At 40.0% G+C, this 22981-nt stretch overlaps 1 protein-coding gene and 1 long non-coding RNA gene across 3 annotated transcripts in view; one reads left to right on the forward strand and one right to left on the reverse strand.

The window, feature by feature from the left end:
* Positions 1–4339: 4339 nt before the first annotated feature.
* On the reverse strand, positions 4340–6113 carry LOC134549497 (uncharacterized). Its single transcript, XR_010080120.1, has 3 exons — positions 5984–6113; positions 5452–5618; positions 4340–5333 (listed from the first exon to the last, which is right to left on the reverse strand). It is a non-coding gene; the product is annotated as an uncharacterized LOC134549497 (long non-coding RNA).
* Positions 5995–22981, forward strand: part of CHST9 (carbohydrate sulfotransferase 9) — an 86800-nt gene continuing 69813 nt past the window's right edge. Inside the window, exons 1-4 of one of the 2 annotated variants that reach the window (XM_063395051.1) lie at positions 5995–6133; positions 6837–6884; positions 6982–7082; positions 13424–13629. In XM_063395051.1, the coding sequence (XP_063251121.1) occupies positions 13530–13629 (100 nt within the window). In that variant the 5' untranslated portion in view covers positions 5995–6133; positions 6837–6884; positions 6982–7082; positions 13424–13529. Of the gene's footprint in view, positions 6134–6836; positions 6885–6981; positions 7083–13423; positions 13630–22981 lie in introns of those variants that run through there. The other variant, XM_063395061.1, reaches the window with a different exon arrangement.

The raw sequence follows: 22981 nt of genomic DNA on the forward strand, positions 1-22981 counted from the left end.
AGAAAATTTTCTGCCATTATCCATGTTTCCAGAATTGCTCCAAGCCTAGTTCCCAGCCTGAGCTGACACAGCTCTTCCAGATCTCTTTCTCTTTGAACAGTCCAACATTAGAGGCTTGTTAGTTTTCCCAGGCTACTCTTGCATTTAGTGTGAAGTTATACCCTTTAGTGTTTGGAAAGCTTGATCATGCTATTATGAAGATGCAGAGTTTTATTACCCATGCATGCTGCTGACTCCCAAATCCATCTCATATCCTGGTCTTAATGAAGAGTTTCAAATTCATGAGGATATTCCCAGAATGAGGAGCACAATTCCAAACAACGAAATGGCAAAAAAAAAGTGTTAAGAGAACGAGAAGTGCAGCTTTATCTGCCCTGCTGGATCTTATGTTAAAGAGCACCACATGATGGTCAACTCCATCAAACACTGCCAGCAGATTTAGCTATATTAACACAGTTAGACTGAAATTTTATAGCCAAAAGAAGATGGCCCACCAGAGCAATCACCACTGTCTCAGTGAAATATCTTCATCTAAAAACCTAGCTGTGAGAATATTTTTTGGCATGAAAATAGGTTAAGCATCTTGGTTGTGTCCCATGAGAAACTGTCTTTTGTTTAGTAAGTATCTCATTTTCTAGCTAAGGGGAGGTGTGTGATAAGCAGTGAATTTTCTTGCAAATCTTAAGCTGGCAAGCGTGTGTCCTACATCCAGTATAGAATATTTGACCTCATTTTCCTTAGACTGACACTGTAATAATATCTTGTGGAGGTGCAAAAGCATGGGACAGTTTTGATACTTGTCCATATGTGAACAATTACACAACAACCAAACACTTGGGACTAATGTTCACACGACATTTTGGATAATTTTTAAATCTCTAGTTCTTTTTCTGCCTCTTACATACTATGGTTGTCAGTCTGCCTAGTATTTATTCTACTTTCCACCTTCATTTGTCCCAGAATTTCTCAGGAATTTTTTTTTTCTGGCACGTATGAATACCATAATGTCATAATTTGCTCAGGGTTTGAATCCAAACTGTCAGAATGGGTTCAAGTTATGTCCATTGGTCCTAACAAGCAATGCAAACATTCAACACATAATCCAATGCTGACACTGGTGAAGAAAAAGCCATGCTGTTGTATTTCATTCACTCCTCCTTTAGCTTCAGGACAGTTGCCAGACTATCATGTCACCATATTTCTACTTTTCATTCCAGATATTTTAGGCTGCAAGAGGAACCAGAACATTGGAATTGTGTATTTACTGGTATGATGTCTTATTTCAACAGATTGTGAATTACTTTGGAGGCACCCCCAGTTTCATAAATCAGTTTGTTTCTCTGTCGATCTATATAGACAGCTTGTCAACAGATGTTGAATTAGTACAGAACTCTGTACTATCAAGAGTGTTGTTGGGAGTAAGGGAATTTTGTTTGTGGATGTGCAGAGACCAAAGGGCAATATATAGAATTTAGTCCTCTGATATTTGGTAGTCATGTGAAAGATAGTAAAAGCAGTCTAAAAGAGGTTTTTGTAAGGGGTTTTTTTCAGTCTTTGCAATATCTAAGAGCAGTCAGTTGTAGCTGAGAAATCTAGACACCACAGTAAGGATGGGGAAGATCAGCAGTATCCCTTAGTGAAAACTGGAAAACAAGAACATACCCTTCAAGATCTTTATGGATGCTTTTAAAGCACTTAAATCACAAAGTTAAGGATTTTTTAAACTCATTTTGTGTGGCCACTGTGATACCAATAACAGAAAGACCAAAGAAACTGTCTCTGGCCTTAGCACTCTGATACAATAAGCTATTCTATTCTGGGAGGTACATAATCAAGCATTATTTGGTGGAACAAAGATGAATGTTTCCTCTTCTCTAGAACAAGACAAACTAGAATTTACAATGTTACATAGCTTTTACAAACATATTTCAAAAGGCCTGGGAAAAGAGGCCTCTTTTTTTCAGAGGAACTTCTTCCTTTACAAACCATATTTCAACAGGAACTCTTCTAACACTAATTATGGACCTCATTCATTCTTTTGTGATTCTGTGGAGGGCATTGAAAGCCCATTTTTGCAGTGAGATGAGACCACTCTGGGCAAAGTGTGACCTGATTTTTAGATGAGCTATCCAGGAAGACAGCATATGACAACTCACACAGGACAGGATCACAGGAAACCTGTAGTCCCAGCTCTGGCACATGACTGGGTCAGCCAGGTTGCTCAGGGTCTATCCAGTCTTGTCTTGAAAAGGCTCTGTGCATGGAGCCTGTAAAACTGGATATACCTCCTCTAAGATATAAATGCATCACATGACAGCAAGAATACTCACATAAACCCTGTTCACCCAGAGCTAGGCAGAGGGAGTAAGAGAAAGGAGCTAATCTCAAGGTTTCCATTTACACCTGTTAATAGAATTCCTCACCAGTCACTCAAATACAGAATTAATTCACTTTTTTTTTTTCAGAAAATAAATTTTTCAGGACACCCCAAGGCATTTTGCAGCCCTGCAGCACTTGACAGAGTAGCATCTGCTATTCGAAGAACATTTTAGAATTAGAGTAACATAATGTACCAACCTTCAGAAAAAAAAATGCTGCTACTGTTTACTTTTGGCTGTCTTCTGAGAACTGCAGCCCATTAGGATAAAATAGCTTCACAGTCAACTCATTGAAGTGTTTAAGTCAAGTTTTTGGAGACTGCTTAGAAAACAAAACTTTGTAATAGCTGAAGAATCACAGACACTTTGAATTGCCTAATATTTTTGAATGAACACACAGCTAGCTTAGAAAGGCTTTGATAATTACCCCAGCATACGAGTTACTGAGCAAATGAATTTTACACAAAGTTGCTAGCAGTTTTTTTAAAGAACAAAGCAAATGCCCCATAGCAATGCTTGGTAGAGGCAAATTTTAGCCTCCTGACTGAGGAAAGGGGAATGTTGTAGGTGGTGTATTTCTAGCTAATTAGATGAAAATGAAAAAACTCAAGGAAATAAAATGAAACTACTTGCTGAATGGTTTGCACCCTGGAGCAAAAGACACCTTCATAATGATAAAATGTTTTTAATCACCAAAGGCTTGTTTAATGGGCTCTATATTTATATATAACACGCTGAAACTATGCCAGTGTGGCCTGTCCTAAAAGTCAGTGCAGCAAATGATAACAGCACTTGGAATGAATTTGGGTAATCTAAAAATGTCTCTGAAGGCCTAATCCTTCCCCTTTGGAAAAAAAGATTAGTCCAAACATCAGGCATAGTTTTGTCACTGCTGCTGCTTGAGCAAGGGTTTTTATATTAATTTTTTCTTTAAACATAAGAATCACAAGTTCTGACTCTTGTAATGTGTGTATATGTGCAGATGGCTGCACTAGCTTTGCAGAAAGCTTTGAAAAATGACAAATGGAAATCTAGGCTGGGTGGAAAGCTCAGCAAGTGAGGTGGGGGGAGGGGGTTTTAACAGCTTACAGCAATGATATGTATGGTTTCTGCCCCATGGTTTGAGCACACACAAATTTAGGGGCCTTACACAGTGCACAGTCCATGGAGAAGCAGCTCTTGAGTGTGGGTTACTGTGACCTACCTACCTACCCTTCACACCAAACTTTCCTCCATGGCTCTTCCTGAAAATCTACACAGGATATGTCTGTAAAGAGCCTAAATTGGTCTCATTGCAGAGTAGGGGTGGTTTTATTTCAGCAAATTGACCTCTAATTTTTGGCAGGCTGCAGTTTTAATTCACAACCGGTTACCTTTCCTCTCTAAGTACACCGACCGCTTCTGTTCCTGCAAGAAGGCATCACCACCTGGCTGCTGTCTCACTGTTCTCAGAGGATGATGCTGCTTCTTTAACTCTTGAGCTACTTGTCTTCCAGAATTCATGGGAAACATGTAGAAACCTGCCAAGAATAGAGTTTCTGATGTAGGCGCTGGCTCCACACCAGCCCTGCTGACACAGACAGACTGCCGCCACCCTTCTGTAATTTGTTTCTTTTTTGCTACATGTCAGGCTTCAGAAGGTGCTGATTACAATTACGTAGTTGATGAGCTTCCTAATCCAGTGTCTAATTTCATCTGCATGCTGAATTTTTAATCTTTAATCTGGTAAAGATCCTTATATCAATAGCTGGACTATATCCTCTGCACCGGGAGAATCTGTGTGGAACAAGTATTATCAAAACTAAGTGCACTAGTCTGGAGTTCTTTGTGGTTTGGGGATTTTTTGTTTGGTTGGTGTTTTTACTAAATTGTAAAACAAGACTTGGCTTTATCCCAAAGCAATTAATTTATTCCGTTAACTGAAGAAAAATAAAAATAAAGACATCTGATCTATTCAGTGTTATATATAAGTTTAATTAGTTGATGGATACAGCCTGAGTAGATCAATCTGAAGAAATATGTTTGCTGCATGTACTTACTGAGTGAAATTAAATCTGCAACACCCAGAAGGCTAATCTGTATATCCTTACAAGAAGCTTCAGTGACTTTCATTACAATCTTCTGAGTTTATTACATCACAAAACTAAAATTCAATTGACATGTTGTTTTTCTCTAAAATCTCACTGGCCATCAGGGACTAATAGATCTGTAATTTAAATATGACGTTGCTTTTTGTTGTTGTTTGTTTGGGGTTTTTTGGGGCGTTTTTCTGGGTTTTTTGTTAAGGCATATGGTTAACAAAGGATCACATCCCAGCCAGGTTGTTTAAAAGGGGAAATATGCTCAACTCCCCTGAAACAACAAAAAACTGCCATATTCTACTTCACATTCTCCTTCCTCTCCTTTTATTTCTACTAGGAGGCCAGACAAGCTACAGGTGTAAGGGATAGTCTTGACTCACTAGGACTTTAAAGTGGATCCATGGCTGGTTTTAACAGAAAAATCTTTTCTCCCTAGGCTTTCTCTGAGCTGCTAGCTCCTATAATGAACTGTGACTAGGGAAACCCTTAAGTGAGATAAACCAGAGAAAATTTATAGCACCACGGTGAGGTTATATGCATTCACACAACCCAAACTAAGCAGGAGCAGGACAGTTTAGCACCTGGATTGAAAATCCAAGGGAACACTCCTGCACACAGGTCTTGGCTGCCTACAGCTGTTGTAGATCCTGGAGCACTTCTCAAAGAACATCTAAGCTTTGGACAGGTAATTATACTCTTCTAGTTAACCCCCCTTGGAAGTCTGAGCAGCACGCAGTTCTCTGCCCTCTGCCCTGAAACACTTGATTTCAGCTGGTGGGCGTTATTCGGCTTCCTGCCGAAGCTGGGAGCGCTGTGCTGGTTGGGGAAGAGATCCCTGTGTGCTGTCTCAACAGCGTGCGAGATGACTTGAGACCTGTTGGAGTAAAAGACGGTGCAAAAACATGAATGGTTACACTACTGTTACTCCAGGAGAGGCCTCTATGCCAGAACTGAGCAATGGGACAGTGAATCAGAGAGAATTTTAGAAGTACCTGTCTGCTGGGGTAGACCTACGAACACAGGACTGCAGCAAAATGCCCAGAGGAGACAGACAGAAGTCATCTGAGCACAGCTTTGGAAAGTCAGAACTCCTCTGTGCTTACCCCACCAGAGCTATTTCTTCAAGGACTTCCGTGAAGAAATGTAAGCAAAGGCATATCTACGTTAAAGAGAGACAATGCCATTTATCTACGTGGTTGGTCTATTGTCACAATAAGCAGATAAGGTTTGCAAGGCACACGTGAAGCTCCAGTAAGCACTAATTAAACATTTTTCTCTGTCATCCCGTTTCCCATAGACGACAATAAAGTTCCTACGCTACCTGTTTTAGTAGCTAATTAAAGCTATGAGTTGCCTCTACCTGGCAGCTTAGACATATTTATTCGCTAGCACAGAGAGAGCTAACCCTGGATGTGTTACAGCAAACAAAACCTTTTTGCAAAGCTCTTCATCTCCGGGCGGCGGGGAGGGAGCGCGATGTCACGGCCGGTGCGGGCGCTCACGGAGGTGCCCGGGGGGACTCACCTGTCCCGCGGGGACCCTCCCGCTGGGGCCGGGGGTGTCCCCTGCCCCGGGGCCCCTCCCCGGCCCGCCCGGCCACAAAGTTTGGCCAGGAAAGTTTGAGTGTAGGCGCCGCCGCGGAAGCGCCTCCCGGGAGCGGCGGGAGCGGGGCAGGTGAGGCGCTGCCGCCGGCAGCACCTGGGCCGAGCGCAGGGGCCGAGCCTGCGGCGGGATCTCCTCCGCGCCCCGGCCGCAGCCGCTCCCCGCCGGCGCCGCCCAGCCCCGCGGCGCCGCGACCTCGGCGGCGGCGGCAGCGCCGTCCCGGTACGGTCAGCGCCGAGCGGCCCGGGGGACGAGGGTCAGCCCCGGGCCCCGGCGTGCCCCTGGCCACGGCTCCAGCGCCGGGAGCGGCCCCGAGGGGGAGCGGCGTCCCCTGAAGTTGAGAGATCGCAGAGCCCCCGCTGCGGCACCGCGCTCCGCGCACCGGGCAACTTTCCTGAGGGCTCCCCATACCCCCACACACCCCCCTGCTTCGTCACACACCGGGAATCGGGAATTCGTGGCACGTCTCCAAACTAAAAAAAAAAAAGAGCTGGTATTTTTGCTGTGCGTTTTCTAGCAGTAGAGTGAATGACTGGAGCAGGCTGCGAGTCTTGTTGGCATGCTGATGGCACCTCGGTTCACTGCGGTCCGTAAACAAGACCGTGTCATTTCAACAGTTCAAAAAAGGGGAGATCTGGCTTTGACACAGTCTTTTTGCCAATGTTCCTTATCCTGAGAGTGGGAAGAAATCCCACCTATAATCCTGTCAGAAGACTGAGAGCCGTCAAGTTGCTGTCTTGTGAGCAGGGTTTTTGTTTAACTTCCCAAAATCCAGGCGACTTCCGTGGGACTGCACGCTGATTCCCAGGAGTGCTTCAGACAGGTAAGAGCTAAGCATACCAAACTTGCCTTTTTCTGCTGACGTCCCTCAGTCCTGACTGAGAAATATTGCTAATAACAATGATTTTTCCTTTTTGAAGCGAGATGTTCAGCAGCTGTAGGATGAAACCCTTGAAACTGAATATCCTGGTGAACTGGTGAAGTTTCAGACCTGATGCATTCAGTGTCTTCTCTGTTCTCTGTAAGTAACCAAAACTTTCCATGATGCTAATGTGTCAACCTACATACACAGGGGTAGGACAACTTGGCATTTATCTGTTCTTTACGCAAGCATAACTTTTGTTTGTCTAAAACTGCAGCTTTAAATTAATCTACAAGTGTTTGAGGCAAGTAGCTATGTGCATTAAACTGACATGGTCTGAAGTTTAGTAGGATTTATGGTTGAGGAGCAGGACCAGGTAAGTGGTGTGCGTGTTCTCAGAAACAATGGGTCTTGCTTACGCCCGTTCCTTCATTAAATGGATTTCTTTTCTTTGGAAATATATCAAAAGGATAATGAGGAACTAGTGATGTTAATGGATTAAAATGGTGAAATCAAATGCAAACCATATTTTCTTTGTCATGTTATTAATTTTGTATAATATGTTGTACGTTATAAAGTTCATTTAAAACAAAATGTAATTGCTGTAACAACATTGTGGTCTGCTATGTAACAGGGGAGAGTGAAATTGAAAAATGTTAAATATGTACAAGTTGACTGGGTGGGAAGTTACTCTGGTGGTGTTGATGTTTGGAATTTCCTGACTGCTGTTAAAATTTCGAATTTTTAAGCTCTATTTTTTAAAGGGGCTTTATTGTTTCATAATTGGCAGTGGGTGAGTGAATAATGCTCACTTTGATAAAAACAGTTCTCTCCTTTGAAGAGAAATCCCTATATATTTCATAAAAAAAAATTTCATTACTTGTGTCTTATGGAACTCTAACAGAATTCTCTTAACTTGATTTGCAGTGTTGGTAGGTAGTAATCTTCTGTTATTGCCAGTAATAAAAGTTGTGCAGGCCAGATGGTGTCTTTAATTATGCTTTTACACAGCCTTCCTATGAGCGGCTCTTCAGGTGAAGAAGTTGCTGAGGTGTCAGCAGGACTGATGTAACAGTGGGCCTGTAAGCTGTCTGTATACCGCTACTGAATTCCTATGGACAGGAAAAACTCCATTATGGAAATTTGGGGATGGTTCACGTTCTGTTGTTTGTTGTTTTGTTGTTTTGTTTTGTTTTCTGGAGAGTGTTTGGTGAGGGGTTGGCTGGTAGGTTGGTTGGTTCCGTTTTTTTAATTTTTACAAACTTTCTCAGCACCACTGTTTGACTGTCTGGGTCTGCTTACTCACTTAACTCAAATTTCTGTAAGGTCTTTGACTTCACCCAGTCATAAACTTAGCATAACTTGCTGCAGATAGAAAATGGTAAATACTTTATGTTTATTTCTAGCAACTTTTGTAATAAACCAGAACAAAAAGTACTTCTGCCTGATATAAGGAACTGTGCAAGCATTGTTAAGAGCTGGAGCTCTGCCTTGCACTAGTCGTTGTGAAGCCAGAAAGATGAGATGTGGACAGAGGAAAGGTGATCCTGGAGGATCATCTGCGTGTGAAGTAGGACATGAGCTAACAGATGAGAAGTGAGGGAGGAGGGGGAGCGTTGAAGTGAGAAGATATCCTTGCCTCCTTCTACTGACTGAGCTGAAAGTAGTCTGGGCCAGTGTCCAGCAGAACATTCCTCACTGCAAAATTTTCTTGCCATGATAACTCCACTGGAGGTATCAGAAAATATAGTTCTTATTGCAGTAAGGAAGGAGGAAAGGAAATGAAAAAAAACCACCAAAAAACAAACAAACAAACAAACACTCCAAAAACCAAACCAACAAACAAAAAAACAAACCCACACAAAACCAAAACTCTGCAGTTGCAGTAGCTTCCTGTGTTCTTTTTCTCATTTTGTGTTCATTAATTCAGTTATGTCTAAGGAGATACTGAGTGTGTGGGAATTTGTAGTATCCCACAGTAATATGAATGTTTTGACCATTATAAAGATTGTCTGCGTTATTCACCTGTATTCTGCAGGTTAACCCAGCATCTTGATATTCTTTATTTCCAGGTGAAGGAAAAAAAAGCTAGAATTAAAAGGAAAGATTTCTAAATAGTTAGAGGCAACCTAATGTTTTGCTTTTGGATGTCCTTGATTTTGGAACTAGGTGATGGCAAGGGTTATGGCAGCGAGGGAATCTAAAGTTAGCCAGACATACTGACCAGATGCCATTGGTTTCATGTGGTCTAGAATAGGAAGGAGCCAGGAATGGTACCAGAGTGCTGAGGTGTCTCTCCTCAGCTGCGGGAATATTTGATTGCAAAGAAGAAAAAGTTGGATAATGTACTGAAGGGAGGAATGATGCCAAAAGCAGGAGATACACTCTTCCCAATTTTGGGGTGGCTGTGTTATTTCAATTGCTTGTGTTGGCCCTATACAGGAATGTACCTATTTGAACCCAAAACACCATGGGGAAAATGCAAGGCTTTTATATCAGTAGAATGAGGACTCTTGAAACTCTTAATAACTGACAAATGTTAAACAATTCAGACTCAGAAGTGAATCACTATGGACCTGTAAAATTTCTAAATTTTTGCTGTGTTTGTCATTTAAGGGACATAGTGTTATTGTCTGCCAGATTTACTGCTTCTTCATGATGTATAAGGATGTTGCTCCCCAGTACTCAAAAGAACTTGAAATTTTGGGGTGTGTGGCTTGAGTTGAAACAGGTAGGACACTGGGGTCTATACACCCCAAAGAGATGGGGGTGACATTGGGCAAAAGCAAGAATCTAGTTCAGCATAGGTGGAAGGCACAGAGCGGTTTCTCAGGGTACATTAGTTCCTTCATAGCAAGAATCATCCAGCAGGATGGTCAAGGTACCACTCAGGGGAGCCATGTCACCTAGGACTGGAAGCAAAAAAAAAGATTCTTTCTTTTTACTTTATTTTTTTTACCTAAAAAGCTTAAGCAGGGATGCTGAACCTCTGTCTGGATATGGCTGATCTCTTTTGAAAATACCTGCATTGAAAGCAGTTGCTTCTTGGCTTTTCACAGCCATGAGAAAGCATTTATCTTGATTAAAGAATATTTGCAGGTATTTCCTCTTACCCAGGATGCCTGAGAGTGTAATCCATGACCATTGCTTTTTAATACAAATGGAGCAAATTTGTCAGTGTTGTGCAGCCATTTTTCAAGTTCTACTAGAAGACTCACAGACACAGACTTTTTTAAATGTCACTAAAATTTTTTCATTTGTGGGTTACAAATCACTGTGTTAAATAAATTAAACTACTCATTCAAGCTGAAAAGTCTTTAAAATCTTATAAGGTAGCAGAAGAGTTGGATTTGATGTATTTAGATTCTAACCTGAGGTAAAATCAGTAGTCTTAATTTAAAGTAACGTTAGTCTTGTTTAAAATGAATCCTAAAACTTAGCCAACACCTACATGAAGAACACAGTTTCATATAAATTAAATTTAAATAAATTAAACTAATTGCAAGCAGCATGTAAACTCTTGATACAAAGATAATTATAGCAACTGTGATGGTGGAGTGAATCTGCCTTAGGGTGTGTTTGGTTTGGTAGTTCAAAAAAAAAAAAAAAACAACCCCACCTTGAACTGTTGTTTCCTTTCACAGACATCTTTCCACTCAAAACCAAAACTACCCTAGTAGAAAAACATCTCTTTTCTTATTAACAGATTAAATTACTTAAAAGTGCTCCTTGTTTTACTGTGCATTTTCATCATCAAGTGTAGATGAGGGCTTGTAGATGGTGCTGCCTGCAACCATGGTGCTGTTTGGGCAAGGTCAGCTCTATAGCCTATGCTGTCATGGGTGGTGGTTGTATGTGATAACAGCCACTGCAAAAGGAAAAAGCACTGGCACTGTTCCTTGGGTAAATTCTTTGTGGGCTGAAATTTGCCTAAATGTGGTCAGAAAGCCCTCATGGTGGTGGCAAGAGCTGGGCAGACAGGGAGGATGAGAGCAAATGGCTGGAGAGAGCAGCAGTGCCAGCCTACAAGTGTCAGAAATGTTCATGGCAATGTGGTGGGAGATACTTTGCTTTCAGTATCATCCGTGTGGTCTGAGAAAGCTTTCCTTGCCCACTCAAGGACACTGTTTTTCAGAAAGAAGGGCTGAATATATGGGAGCTTTGTGTAGTCAGAGATGGAAAAAAATGACGACATCACAAAAATGGGCTTCTTTGGAAGCATGCATTGTCATTGCATATGTCTGGATCCCTCACCTTTTTATTATGAGAGAAACTTGTGAATCCCAGACAGCAAGAAACTAATTCCTGCACTCTAGTACCTCTAATTTAAGTAATTTATTTCAAAGATATATTCAGACCCTCATATCTTATTATTTGCTGCCTTTTTTTTTCCTCCTAACCCAGATGCTGTCAATGTCCTATTGCATGAACAACACAGCTTTTGTTTGCAGGAAAACAGAAGAGGTTTGTATTCGTCGATTCTATGACTGGTGGTTCTTGAGGCATTGCTCATGCTGGGAACCTTCTGTCTCATCAGCAGAGTAACTTCTGAAGACATGCAAACAGTGCCTTTGCTGCAGCACAGAAGTTGGTGCAAAGCCCTAAGTAGTTTTGTAGTGTAGAAAAAGAGCAAGTCTGAGAGTGCTGAGAGCACTGTAGAGAAAGAAGGTGCAAGTGCTAACAGCTATGAAGAGCTAGGTGAAAGGAGGCTCCACTACCCACACGTATATGAAAAGCATTTCACAGCATTCCCCAAGCACTTTGTTTTTGCCCAATTTTCACTGCTGCCTTCGAATCCTGTGCATCATCACCATAGCTGCAAACAGGGACTTCTATATAACATACAGGAAATTCCCTCTCTGTATAATCAAAGCAGAAAGAGCAAGGTTAAGAATAAAGCCTCTGTCACCTTCGTTTCATGTGCCTGGTTCATACAAGTTGCTTCATGACCCTTACAAAAAAGACTTCAGACAGAACATTTACATTCTGTTAATATCGAGCTGTCTTCTACAGAACAATTACACATAAAATGATTAATATTTAAACCCCTGCTTACATTTTCTGCAGGCAAGTTTGTGCTTAAGAGAAGTATATAGTTTAATGGCACAGAACTGGAAAAACATCTGAAGTCCTGAACAGTTTTGTTGTTCTTGAAATCTTTTGCATCTTTCTAACATAGTTACTTTGTTCATTCAACAGCTGTTTTTAATGGGAGTTGCTACTAAGCTTTATGTGAACTGTATTTTTAGAAACTCAGCAATTATAGGTGTAACAGTGCTGGGTTATTAAAAAATACAAACTTGTGGAACATTCAGTACTTGTACGACTCAGAATAACTGTTAAGGGTCTGCATTTTCTTTTCTGCATATTTAACAGATTTATCTTTCAAATATCTTCCAGTAGGCTGTATTCCTTTAAAAGCTTGAGTTTTTCCTAGCATCCTTTGTGGTAGTTCATCAGACACTTCTGTCATATACACTGACAATGGTCTCCATTATGTTAAATTTTAAGGCATTTTCTTTAGCTGTGTAGGCCAGTTTCAACAACTGCTCTTCAGCTTCTAAAGTGCACTTTCAAATGAGCACATTCTTATTCAGGTTAAGAAGTTGTCCTCTAGTGATCCAGTGTCTTCATGTTCTGATGTTATAAAATGAATTTTATGCCCCCTTTGGGGCAGATGCAGGGTATCAGGTAAATTACTTCCTCTGGGCCCACTGCTGTTCAATAAAGTAATCTTTTTGATAAGTTTTTACAGTTGAGCTCGTTTCCATTAAACCTAGTGGCAAGAATTGAGTTCCTGACCAGTCCCTCTCCATATTAGAAAACACAGCTGAATAAAAAGATGAGCCATTAATTCATTTTCTGTTCTGTTACTGCTACTATCTTATGCTGACATTTCCTAATCCTGCAAAACTCAATTTGGGTTCATATTTGAGGGTGAACATCATTGTATAACTCCATTGTATAACAGGATGAGCCGATGCCGAGGCTTGGCCAGCGGAGTGGTCGTGTTGTGGGATGACCATCCTTAAGACACATGTTTTTACAGTCCAGAAGCAGAGGTGCTGGGATGCCCATCACAGGGGGCATGTTGGATGTGGCAGTCTGGCAGTCTGCATCTGACAGTCTCTTGGAGTGTGACCCAGCCCCCTGCGAGGCTACAGCTGCTTGCTGTATCTTCCCAGCTGTAATGGTTGGTGTGCAGAGTGGGGCACTGGTGTGACACCCAGTGACCTCCTTTGGGTCATTACCTCCCTCTTATGACAGCAGATGGTGTTTGCTCTTCTGGAGGTGGAATGGTCTTTTCAGCCACTTTGAGAAACACATCTGCTTGGAACTCATCTGGAGGTAGAAAGAACATCGAGACTGTAAGCAGAAATATAAGCATTGAAAGCAATAGCTTGTGAGAGTTCCAGCTTGTACATAGTATGCTGTTAACACAGTCTCTGGTGAAGAATAAAATGTAACACGAGATCAACTTCCTTCTCTTGTTATTCCAGGTAGGTGTCTCTGGGGAAGACACCGAAGATGCAGGCATGCTGAAGACTTCAGGAAAGTGAGCAATGAGTCCTTCTGAAAGCTGAAGAGAAGCCCCCTTGTAGGGTCATGAACCTAAGACAAGTCTTCGTGTCTGTACTACTATTTGGAGTAGCTGGTCTACTCCTCTTCATGTATCTGCAAGCTTGGATTGAAGAGCAACATACAGGTACACTAGGTTTTCTCTCTCTCTCTTTTTTTTCCCCTCCTTCTCTCTTTCGCTCTCTCACTCTCTCTCTCTCTCTCTTTTTTTTTTTTTTTTTTTTTTTTTTTTTTTTTACCATAAAATCTATTGAGGACAGTTGGGGGTGGAGTGTCGTTCCCCCGCCTTTGGAAGTAAAATGGCATTGAAAATAACCATTTTTTAATTACTACACTTCATTAAGAAATTTCTTCAGTCACATGAAAAGATGCTCCCAGCTACCTAATCGTATTGTATCAGCTTCATTTGCAAAAGCAAGTGTTGCAAAAGCATTCTGCACATCCAATTTAGAAATTATTCTCTATGACGATTTGTTGTGGGTTTTGTACGTTACATTTTGTGTTGTAAAGCAAATTTTGGAGAATAACTGCTGTGTTTTATAGACAAAAGTGGTCTTCTAAGCAGCAGTGCTCATAGAATCATGTTTTCCCTTTCTTTTTTATTGTTGTTTGAGACTAGGCTTCCAGAACTTTTTGTATATGGTGTCAGAGTCATATTGCAACTTCAGGTAAATCTGTGTTAGCACTGGCTCAGGATTACAGTTCTGAATTGTGTTTCTGTTGTTTCCTATTTATGATGTTTTGGGTTGCACCCCAGCTTGATCTAGATTCTCCTATGGAGGAAACTAAACCAGGTTATTTACCTCAAGCCCTACTGGAAGCTCAGTTAACGGGATGAGTCTAGAACCAGTCTGAAGTAACCTTCCACAAAATGTGTAAGGGGTTCATGTCAGTAAGGTCCTCCATGGTTCTGCTCTGCAGGTCCACTTCTGTGAGGGTATATCCTAGATTTTATTTGTGTAATTGCATTGGAGGGTTAGAGTTTTGTTTTCAAGGTTTGGATTTGTTTGGGGGTTTTTTGCTTGTTTTTGCTTGTTTGGTTTATATGTTTGGGGTTTTTTTGTCAGTATTTGTTTGTTTGTTTGTTTCCAGCTTATTAAGTCTTGACTTTTAGATCTTCTTGTCTCTCTCACTCAGTTTCCATTTCCTCTGTAAAACTCTTATTTTTCAGTATGTTGATACCATTGTGAAGAAATATATCTGTAAAACCATATTAGTCTCTGGCTTTATTGATCTGTGCTGTTATTCCATATGAGCTGCTAGGCTCCAGTATGTTTTAGAGAGCAGTCTTGAGGGGGAAATACAGTGCCTCATTTCTGCAACTGTTCAACAATGACCTTGAGGGTTTTTTCAACTAAGTGCAATGATCACAGCATTAATTTTGGCTTGTTAGTTTTTCTGGGCTGTCCCAAAGTATTCACAAGCTTGTATGAACAAAACTGTTGTAAGAGGTAATACAGGCTCCCTTGGGAAAGGTTCCCTTGTAATCAGTTGTTGACAGAAGGATGCTGGCAGAAACTTAGCATGCAGCAGAGGGGGGTCTTTCTTAAAAATCTCTACTGTTGTCAGGAATGTTAAGGGCAGATACCCTTGCTTTCAAGGTAGTTCAGGAATGTAGATGATGACTGTAGATTATTGATTTATTTACTTGCTGACATTCTTCACATTCCTTGCATCTTTTCTAGTGCTGTAATTAACCTTTCTTTCCTCACAGTGCTCCTTGTTGCTGTTTCTCACTGCAGTTTTTTCACTCCTTTCTTTTTTATATATCTCTATACCATGAAAAAGAAACAGGAAAAATAAAATAAAGGTTGAATTAGGACAGACTGTTCTTTTGGCCAACCAGATGCTTTCTTTGGGGTTTTCTTTGATATGTTGCTATAATCTTCTTCAGGAAAGGCTTCTCCAAGCACACATAAGTCATTTCCATGTGGAAACATTTCTCTAATAAAATGGAAGTTATCAGAGAATAACAGAATGGTTAGTGAGCTTAAAGTGTGACTGCAGTTTTGAGTGCCCTTTTATCTCACTGGACTGCTGTTGTGACAGCACTTCATCAAGATCCAAAAAAAAAAAAGAATTTTGGCATTCTCTACAGTAGCAGAAGGTCATGCATGTTGGCAAGAGCATGGCAGAAACTCATTCTTTGGTGTCTGCTCTTGCTTCTTCTTCCAGTTTAACATTTAGCGAGCTATTCTTTTTTATTTCAAACACCTGTATCTCCCCTAAACCTTCTGTGGTGCAATCCTCTAATGCTCCCCTCCTGTATGCTGCTTTAGAGTTGATATGAAATAGAACGTATTTGCATATTCACAATATACATTAGTTCAGTTATGGGCATTTTGCAATTTTTTTCCCTCTTCTGCTCTGTTTTTCATATCGCCGTGTGTTGTGCGCTGTGGCTTTTTTGGGCATGAGCTGTATCTGGAGAATCCTAAACTGACAAGTATCTTTGCAAGGATTTTATGTGTTCCCTTAATCCTCTTACTAGCTGCACAGCTGTAAGACAGCTAGTTTTAATCTGCAAGTTGCTGAGCATGTGAGGTGAAGTTGTGTTAGGAAATGGAAAGTGCTCCTCATGCTCCTCAATTGTTGTGCCACGAGCCTGTAGAGACAAGTGTTTGTTGTAGGCAGAACTATTTTTATCTTCCACGGTGCCCTGCTCAAGACCTACAGCATTCATGTTTGCATTTGGGTGCTGAAGGGATGGAAAGTTGGATATGTTTGAGTTTAGGAAAGTATCTGTTTTGCACCTGCGAAATGCTTCCCCTTACCACCCCATTCTTTCGAATATCTATTTATAAATCACAGTCTCTGGAAGAGATCATGAATTTTGCTCTATTGTGGTTTGTGATGTTCATGCTTATTTCTCAGGCTCTCCTAATTGTGGTGTGAAATATTCCCAATCAGATGTAGATTTTTGGGGGGGAATTGGAAAATTATATGGTAGCTTTCAATACTCTTATTAGCGTTTGCCCTACTGTTTTGAACTTTATTCATCATTTTTCACACAAGATCCAGTGGCAGTTTTTATTCATAGTTTGCTTTCTGTTGTTTTTATGTCTCTTAATTCTACTTCCTGTTCACATCACTGAGATCTCAACTGTGATATGATTCCCCTGTTTGTCTTATTTTGCTGTAGACTGATCTTATCCAAGCATGTTTTTCTCTGATTTATTTTTACAAACTTCCCTCATTACTCAAATGTATCCAGCCCAGGAACGTCTCTAATTTTTCATCCTGTCCATCTACTCCAGATGAACTGCAGGCTCAGCAGCTGGATGCACCTCTAAGCAGAGCCGTCTTCTGCTCCCTCCCACTGTGCTTGGACTCTTCAGAATATTTCTAGTGGTGTTTTATCATCCCTATACCTTAAAAAAGGGAAAATCTTTCATTTAGTGATGTCTAAGAAACAGCTGCTAGCTACATGGTGGTCCTCTCTGATGGCTTTTCAGAGACATTAGCAGACTGAGAGAACAGGGGAGTTTCTTGGTTTGGCTCTGGGCATGGAGGGTATCAAGACAGGATGATGTATCTTTACTTCTGTTGGGTAGCTTCAGTTCACCTCAGTACAGTAACTGGGAACAGACTTGTCAAAAGTCCAATGTGAGCATCAATACAGACTACATCTGGAGGAAACTTTAATTGACAACAATGATAGTGTGGTATATATGGAACACTTCATGTTCTCCATACATAAATATATTCATTTTATATAAATTCACATACATGAATGAAGCTTGATGTGAATCCTTCTGGATCCTACAGCATTACTTGACAGTTTTCCATATGGTCTTGCATTGTGTAGTGGAAGCATCAAATATTGTGGCACTGATTAGGAAGAAATCATTATTTATTATATGTTTAGAAATTTCCAGTGCTTTTCATCTTATTCAGGTGAAGCAAACTGCTGGGTCTTCCAGGGCTGATGTTGAATTCTGTGCCATGAATCACCTGAATTAGGGGGTTGTGAGGTACAAAGGACACTTACTACTTAATCCTGAAATATTAGAGAAATGAATCAGAGTTTTAAGATAAGGATTCTAATTTTGTACTTTAAAACTCTTTATTTTTAGGGTCACTGATGTGATTTAGTGTGACTGATTACTACAAAATAATCTGAGAATATCTTTGAGATCAGAACTGTGTGCTGTGTTTCTTGTTTGGGGTTTTGCCATGTGTTGTTTTTTCCCTTCTCTCAAAGTTTGTGGGGGTTTTTTTGTTTGTTTGTTTGGTTTGGTTTGTTTTTTGTGCCTAGTAAATCCATGATTATGAAGGACTACCTTTGAATAGTGTTGTCTTTCCACTAATTAAGGGGCTGCACTGCCCTCCCATAGATTTCTGGGTCCCAAGGGTGAAAAAGTCTGCATCTCCTCTTTCCCAGCATTTTTGTATCTCACCTTAAGGATACCAAGATTTTCCCATGTGCTTTCTCTTCAGTTGGAGTCTCAGTTCTGTAGCATCAGTGGTTGCCCAGGCATCCTTCTGTAGTCCACGTGCTTTCCTGCAATTCTGTGCATCTATCTCCTGAGGAGCTTCACAGACCTCTTACCCATTCCTCAGGCCACAGGTCTTCCTTTTGTAGAGAAACAAAATAAAAAATCAGATAAAAATTACATTAAAAAAATTTGAAATTCCATGAGCTTTCACAATTTAGTCTGCTACTGCTGTAGCCACCCAGGTTATATCCAGTATACATATTCCTTTGCATAAACAGGTGAGTTTTTTTCCCCACCTTGTCAGATTTGGTAGACTCCCCCAGGAGGTCTTTTGGGTCCTTTAGTAATCTGGTGAGATATTTTGAGTCCATGGAGTGCCTTTCTTCCTTATCTTGACACTCTAAGTAGCAATTGAATGTGTGTGTATGGATAATAATATTTACTCTGTTGTTTTTGTGGGTTGATTTTTATTTAAACTTTGTCTAAGTGAAGAAACATTGATGTGGCTTGAAGAACCAGTCATATGTGATGAATTGCAAAGGCAACTGTTTCACAGAAGTCGTAGTTTTTCTAGATAATCATCAGAAAATACATTAAAGTAATATATTTCTAGAAAACAGGTTTGTAGATAAAGGTGAAGAGAACACTGCTCAATTGTGGTTATAAATTATGAATAATTTAATTCTTCAAATAAAATTGAAGTATTTCTGCTGTCAAAGTCCTAGGTAATTCTGCTGGAGAATATCACTGGTGTGACAAACAAATCTTGAGCTTTACAATGCTCAGTAACTGATGAGGCTGTTCTAATGAGTCTGGATGTACTTAGTTTTTTACCCTTCTGGCTGGAATTTGCTGTGTTTCTGTTTCTTTGTTTGGCTTTTGGGGTTTTGTTGTTTGGTTTGGTTTGTTTTCTTTTATTTTGTTTTTAAATCTGCCCCATTATTGGACTGAAGCACAAAAGAAAGAAGATTCAATAGGATCAGTAAATGGTGTCTGGTGAAAAATTACACAGGTATTGAAATCCCAGAAATGCTACAAAACTTCATTAGGTAAATTTCTCCATATAACATAGAATGGGTTTCCTTTCCCCCCACACAGCTTTCAGTAGATGGAAACTGTAGGGAGAGAACAGTTGCCTTTGCAGGAAAAAAAACTATTAAGAAACAGGTAGAAATTGATATTTTCTTAAACCATAATGGTATAAAAACACAAGTAAAAGTTGAATATTAGAGAAGATGCTTTTCTGAGCTACTGATTGTAGAGTCTTACTCTGTCTTCTGCAGTGCAAATGCCAGAAGCTTTAAGGAAAATAAGTTAAAATTTCATGTTTTATAACACTTAAGGCTGTTCTGAGGATATTTTTCTCAGGTCTGGCTGTTTAGCAGCCATTTCATTCATTTTTTTTTCATTCATTCATTCATTCATTTTCATCTTGCATTTCATTCATTTTACTTTTATCATTGCTATAGCTAAATCACATTTAATTTTATAAATCCTGCTGGTTTAGAAGAAATTCCAGCTTCCACATTCTGGTGGTATAAAACAATTTAATGGTATGAGGTTTTGTGGCTCCTCTTAGCTATATATTCAGTTTCATGTTTGAGTGGAAGCTGATGACATTTCATGTATTTGTACAAGCTTTTAACAACCTTGTTCATACATAGACCACTGAGATCTACTTTCAGAAGGGTGTAGCACATACCTTCATTATACTGAAGACACCTGAATATAACCTTTCTTGCCTGTTTTCAAACAGAGCTTTGAGAAAAGGATTCTGTAACTTCCTTGTATCTACGGGCCTGTACCTGAATTAACTTCAAAATTTAAATTATAGTTGCCCCTGGAGGGCTTTTTGACTTGATATTGAAACACGAGTTGGGGTATTCTCTTTCCTGGAAAAGCTCAGTAACAGTAACGCTGTTTTCAAAGTGTTCTTTTGAATTAGATACAAAATAGGTAATAGGTGCTCTTCTTGCTGTTTTCCAGTTAGTCAGACCCTAAGAGCAGAATATTTGGCTGGCATTTGGAAATGTGATTTTACAGAGTCCTTATCAGTCATTCTTTCTGTCAATAGCTATGTTTTTTCTTTTTTTAACATGATATATGAGGGTTTTTTTGTTAAATTTTCTGACAGACGTCCTGTCATTGAGTGAAGTGGTTAGTTTTCAGCTATTGTCCACAATTGTTGTTGCTTTTAGTAACATTCGGTTCATGGCACCTCTTCAGTTCCAAAAAGTCCTTTCCTTAAAAGCTTGTCATTCAGGCAGTACAGCTCTGCAGTCCTGTCTCTTCTGGGCATGGACTGCGTGATGCACTACCATTTAAGACAAACATATAGTCTGAAAAAGCAAGAAGGGTGGAGAGGTATTTTTCACCTGGCAAATGATCATTTAGATGTAAAAATTAAAAAAAAAAAAAAAAAAAAAAAAGATTGAGATCACAGAATCATCCAGGTTGGAAAAGACCCATAAGATCAAGTTCAACCTTTGACTAATAACCACATTGTCAGCTAAACCATAGCATTAAATGCCATGCCCAGTCTTTCTTGACCTCCAAGATTATGACTTCACCACCTCTCTGGGCAGTCAGTTCTAACTCTAAAATACCTTTCCATGAAAAAATTCTTCCTGATGTCCAACCCGAATGCCCTTTGTACAGCTTGTGGCCATGTCCTCTAATTCTGTCACTGGTTGCTTGGGAGGAGAGATCAATGCCCATCTGCTACAGCCTCCTTTCGGGGAGTTACAGAGTGATAAGGTCTTCCCTGAGCCTCCTTTTCTCCAGGATAATCAAACCCAGCTCCCTCAGCTGCTCCTCATATGACTTACTATCTCGGGATGATGATGAAAAGATGGATGTTTTTCTTTTCCTGGCTTGTTCCGTTTTCCTTACATGCACTGCACATTTCAGAGGAGCAAGTGGTTGCTGCTAGAGTATATTTAAGGCTGCTTACCTCTGTGTCTGATGTTGAATTGCTTTGATATGTCACTTGATTGCAAACAGTCCTGGTAAAACATGTGATGTGGTCTCTGCAAAATTCCAAGGAAAATCTTTGGTTTCTCACTGGAATTAAATTAGAAATTCTGATGTTTGTTTTAAGGGTGTGTATATACATGTAGGTATGCATATATATACATTTATTTAAAGGATCCCCTTTATTTTCCTTCTTTTTGTGGGAGTAGAGATTGTTGGTAGGAGAAGTATTTTAGATGGAAACCTACCTTCTAACCACAGTCAGCTGCTGGGATACATGGAGATGAGTTTATGTGGAAGCATTTTTTTTTTTGGTATTCACACTCTAAAGCCTTTTTTTCTGTCTTTTCCATTTTACTCATTTGGCCTTACTGTAAACAGGTTATTGCTGTTAATTTGTGATATTTCTGAATCATCTTGCAGTGTGTGAGACAAGCATTTAAAGATCAGGAAGGTGAGAGGTTTTGAATAATGGGAGCCATTTTAGTGTACAAGGAGTTAACATCTGACAGGTGATGTGTATGATTTAGATAGAAAAAAACATGATTTGTGTCAAGGAGCAAAAGGTTCAAGGAAGAGGAGAAGTGCTGTTAACTTTTTTTTTTTTTTTTGTGAGAATGTGAAAAAAAACTGGCTGTATTTTTTAATTCTTTTTTTATTTTTAGCAGTAATCATTATTTCACAGCAGCATGAATATTGGCTACGTTTTCAAGAGCAAGTCCCTACTTCTTCAGTCAAGTGTCTTACTTTTTGTATTTTTTTAATTTATCTTAATAGCATATTCAAAGAAAAAGAATGTTTCTACATTCTGCAGTATTCCTGTTCAAGACATTTCCTGTCTGTCAGTTTGAAACTGGGAAGATGCACGACACATCAGCAGACAGTGTTTTTCTTTGCAACTCCTTCAACCCTGAGCCTTTTGGCTATATATGTGGGAGTGAATGTTACTGTCTTCAGTCGGACAGAAGTGAGAGCTAGATGGGTTTTTTCAAATGCTATGTTTAAACAAAAACAACATCTAAAATAAACAAATAAATAAGCCGCTTCCAAAACTCCAAATTTGCTCATTTCTGTTGAAAGTCAGGGTCAATATTCAAATCAGCTTAAAGATTCCGCTTTTTGTAAAAGAGTTAATATTCATTACTCAAGAAAACTGAAAAAGATGCTGTATTTTAAGCATTGCCCTGTACATAGATGAAACCATTCCCAGGAGTGTATGAGCCTCACTTGATGTAAAGTGATGGGGAATAGAATATCCATATCAAACACATCCATTGGCTTTGGATTTTGTTTGGTTTGATCTTGATTTAGTGAAGATGTGCAGCAGCAGCATCCTGTACTGCCTGGAAAGCCATAATTGGCAGCAAGTGCAACCTAGAAAATACTATTGCCTACAGTGATCCTTTAGGAGCTCTCACTCCCCTCAGTCCCTCTCATATCACCAAAAATGGTTGTTTCCTTATCCCTTGAGAGCCTCCTCATGGTAACACATCCAAGACTATCACAGACCTCTATTAAACCTCTGTGAAGCCTGTGTGCCAGAAGTACAGTTTGTCCCTCACAGCTTTGTTGTGTCAAATGATTTTGTTTATATTGATCACTCAGCTTTCTACCCCACAGTCCTGCTGGGAATTCACAGCACATAACTCTAGCAAAATCAGGCTGAGTAGGCACATATTTTGTCTCTTGGCACCAGCTACAAAGGAAAATGATATGAGTTATCAAAATATTTGGGGAATGAAAGACATATTTCTTCTTTTTTTTTTTCTGGAGAATGGTAATAATAATTTTTGTGTTTACAGTTCCATAATATTCTAATTAAAAACAAACAAACAAACAAGACTTGGTCAGTGTTACACTTTTCCAAATGAGCAATGATTCCTTTTTTGTTTGGTTGAACTGGTTGGTTGGTTGGTTGGTTGGTTTGCTGGGGTTTGTTTTGTTGTTGTTCAGGGATGCTGGAGCACAGAAGGTCCTGGAATGGCAGGGGTGGGATACAGTGTTGAGTCAATGGTTGAAAGGAGTTCAGTTCCCATGGACAAAAACTCATATAAGCCAAGCAGACAA

Source organism: Prinia subflava, chromosome 1 (genome assembly GCF_021018805.1).
Source record: "Prinia subflava isolate CZ2003 ecotype Zambia chromosome 1, Cam_Psub_1.2, whole genome shotgun sequence".
NCBI classification, from domain to species: domain Eukaryota; kingdom Metazoa; phylum Chordata; class Aves; order Passeriformes; family Cisticolidae; genus Prinia; species Prinia subflava.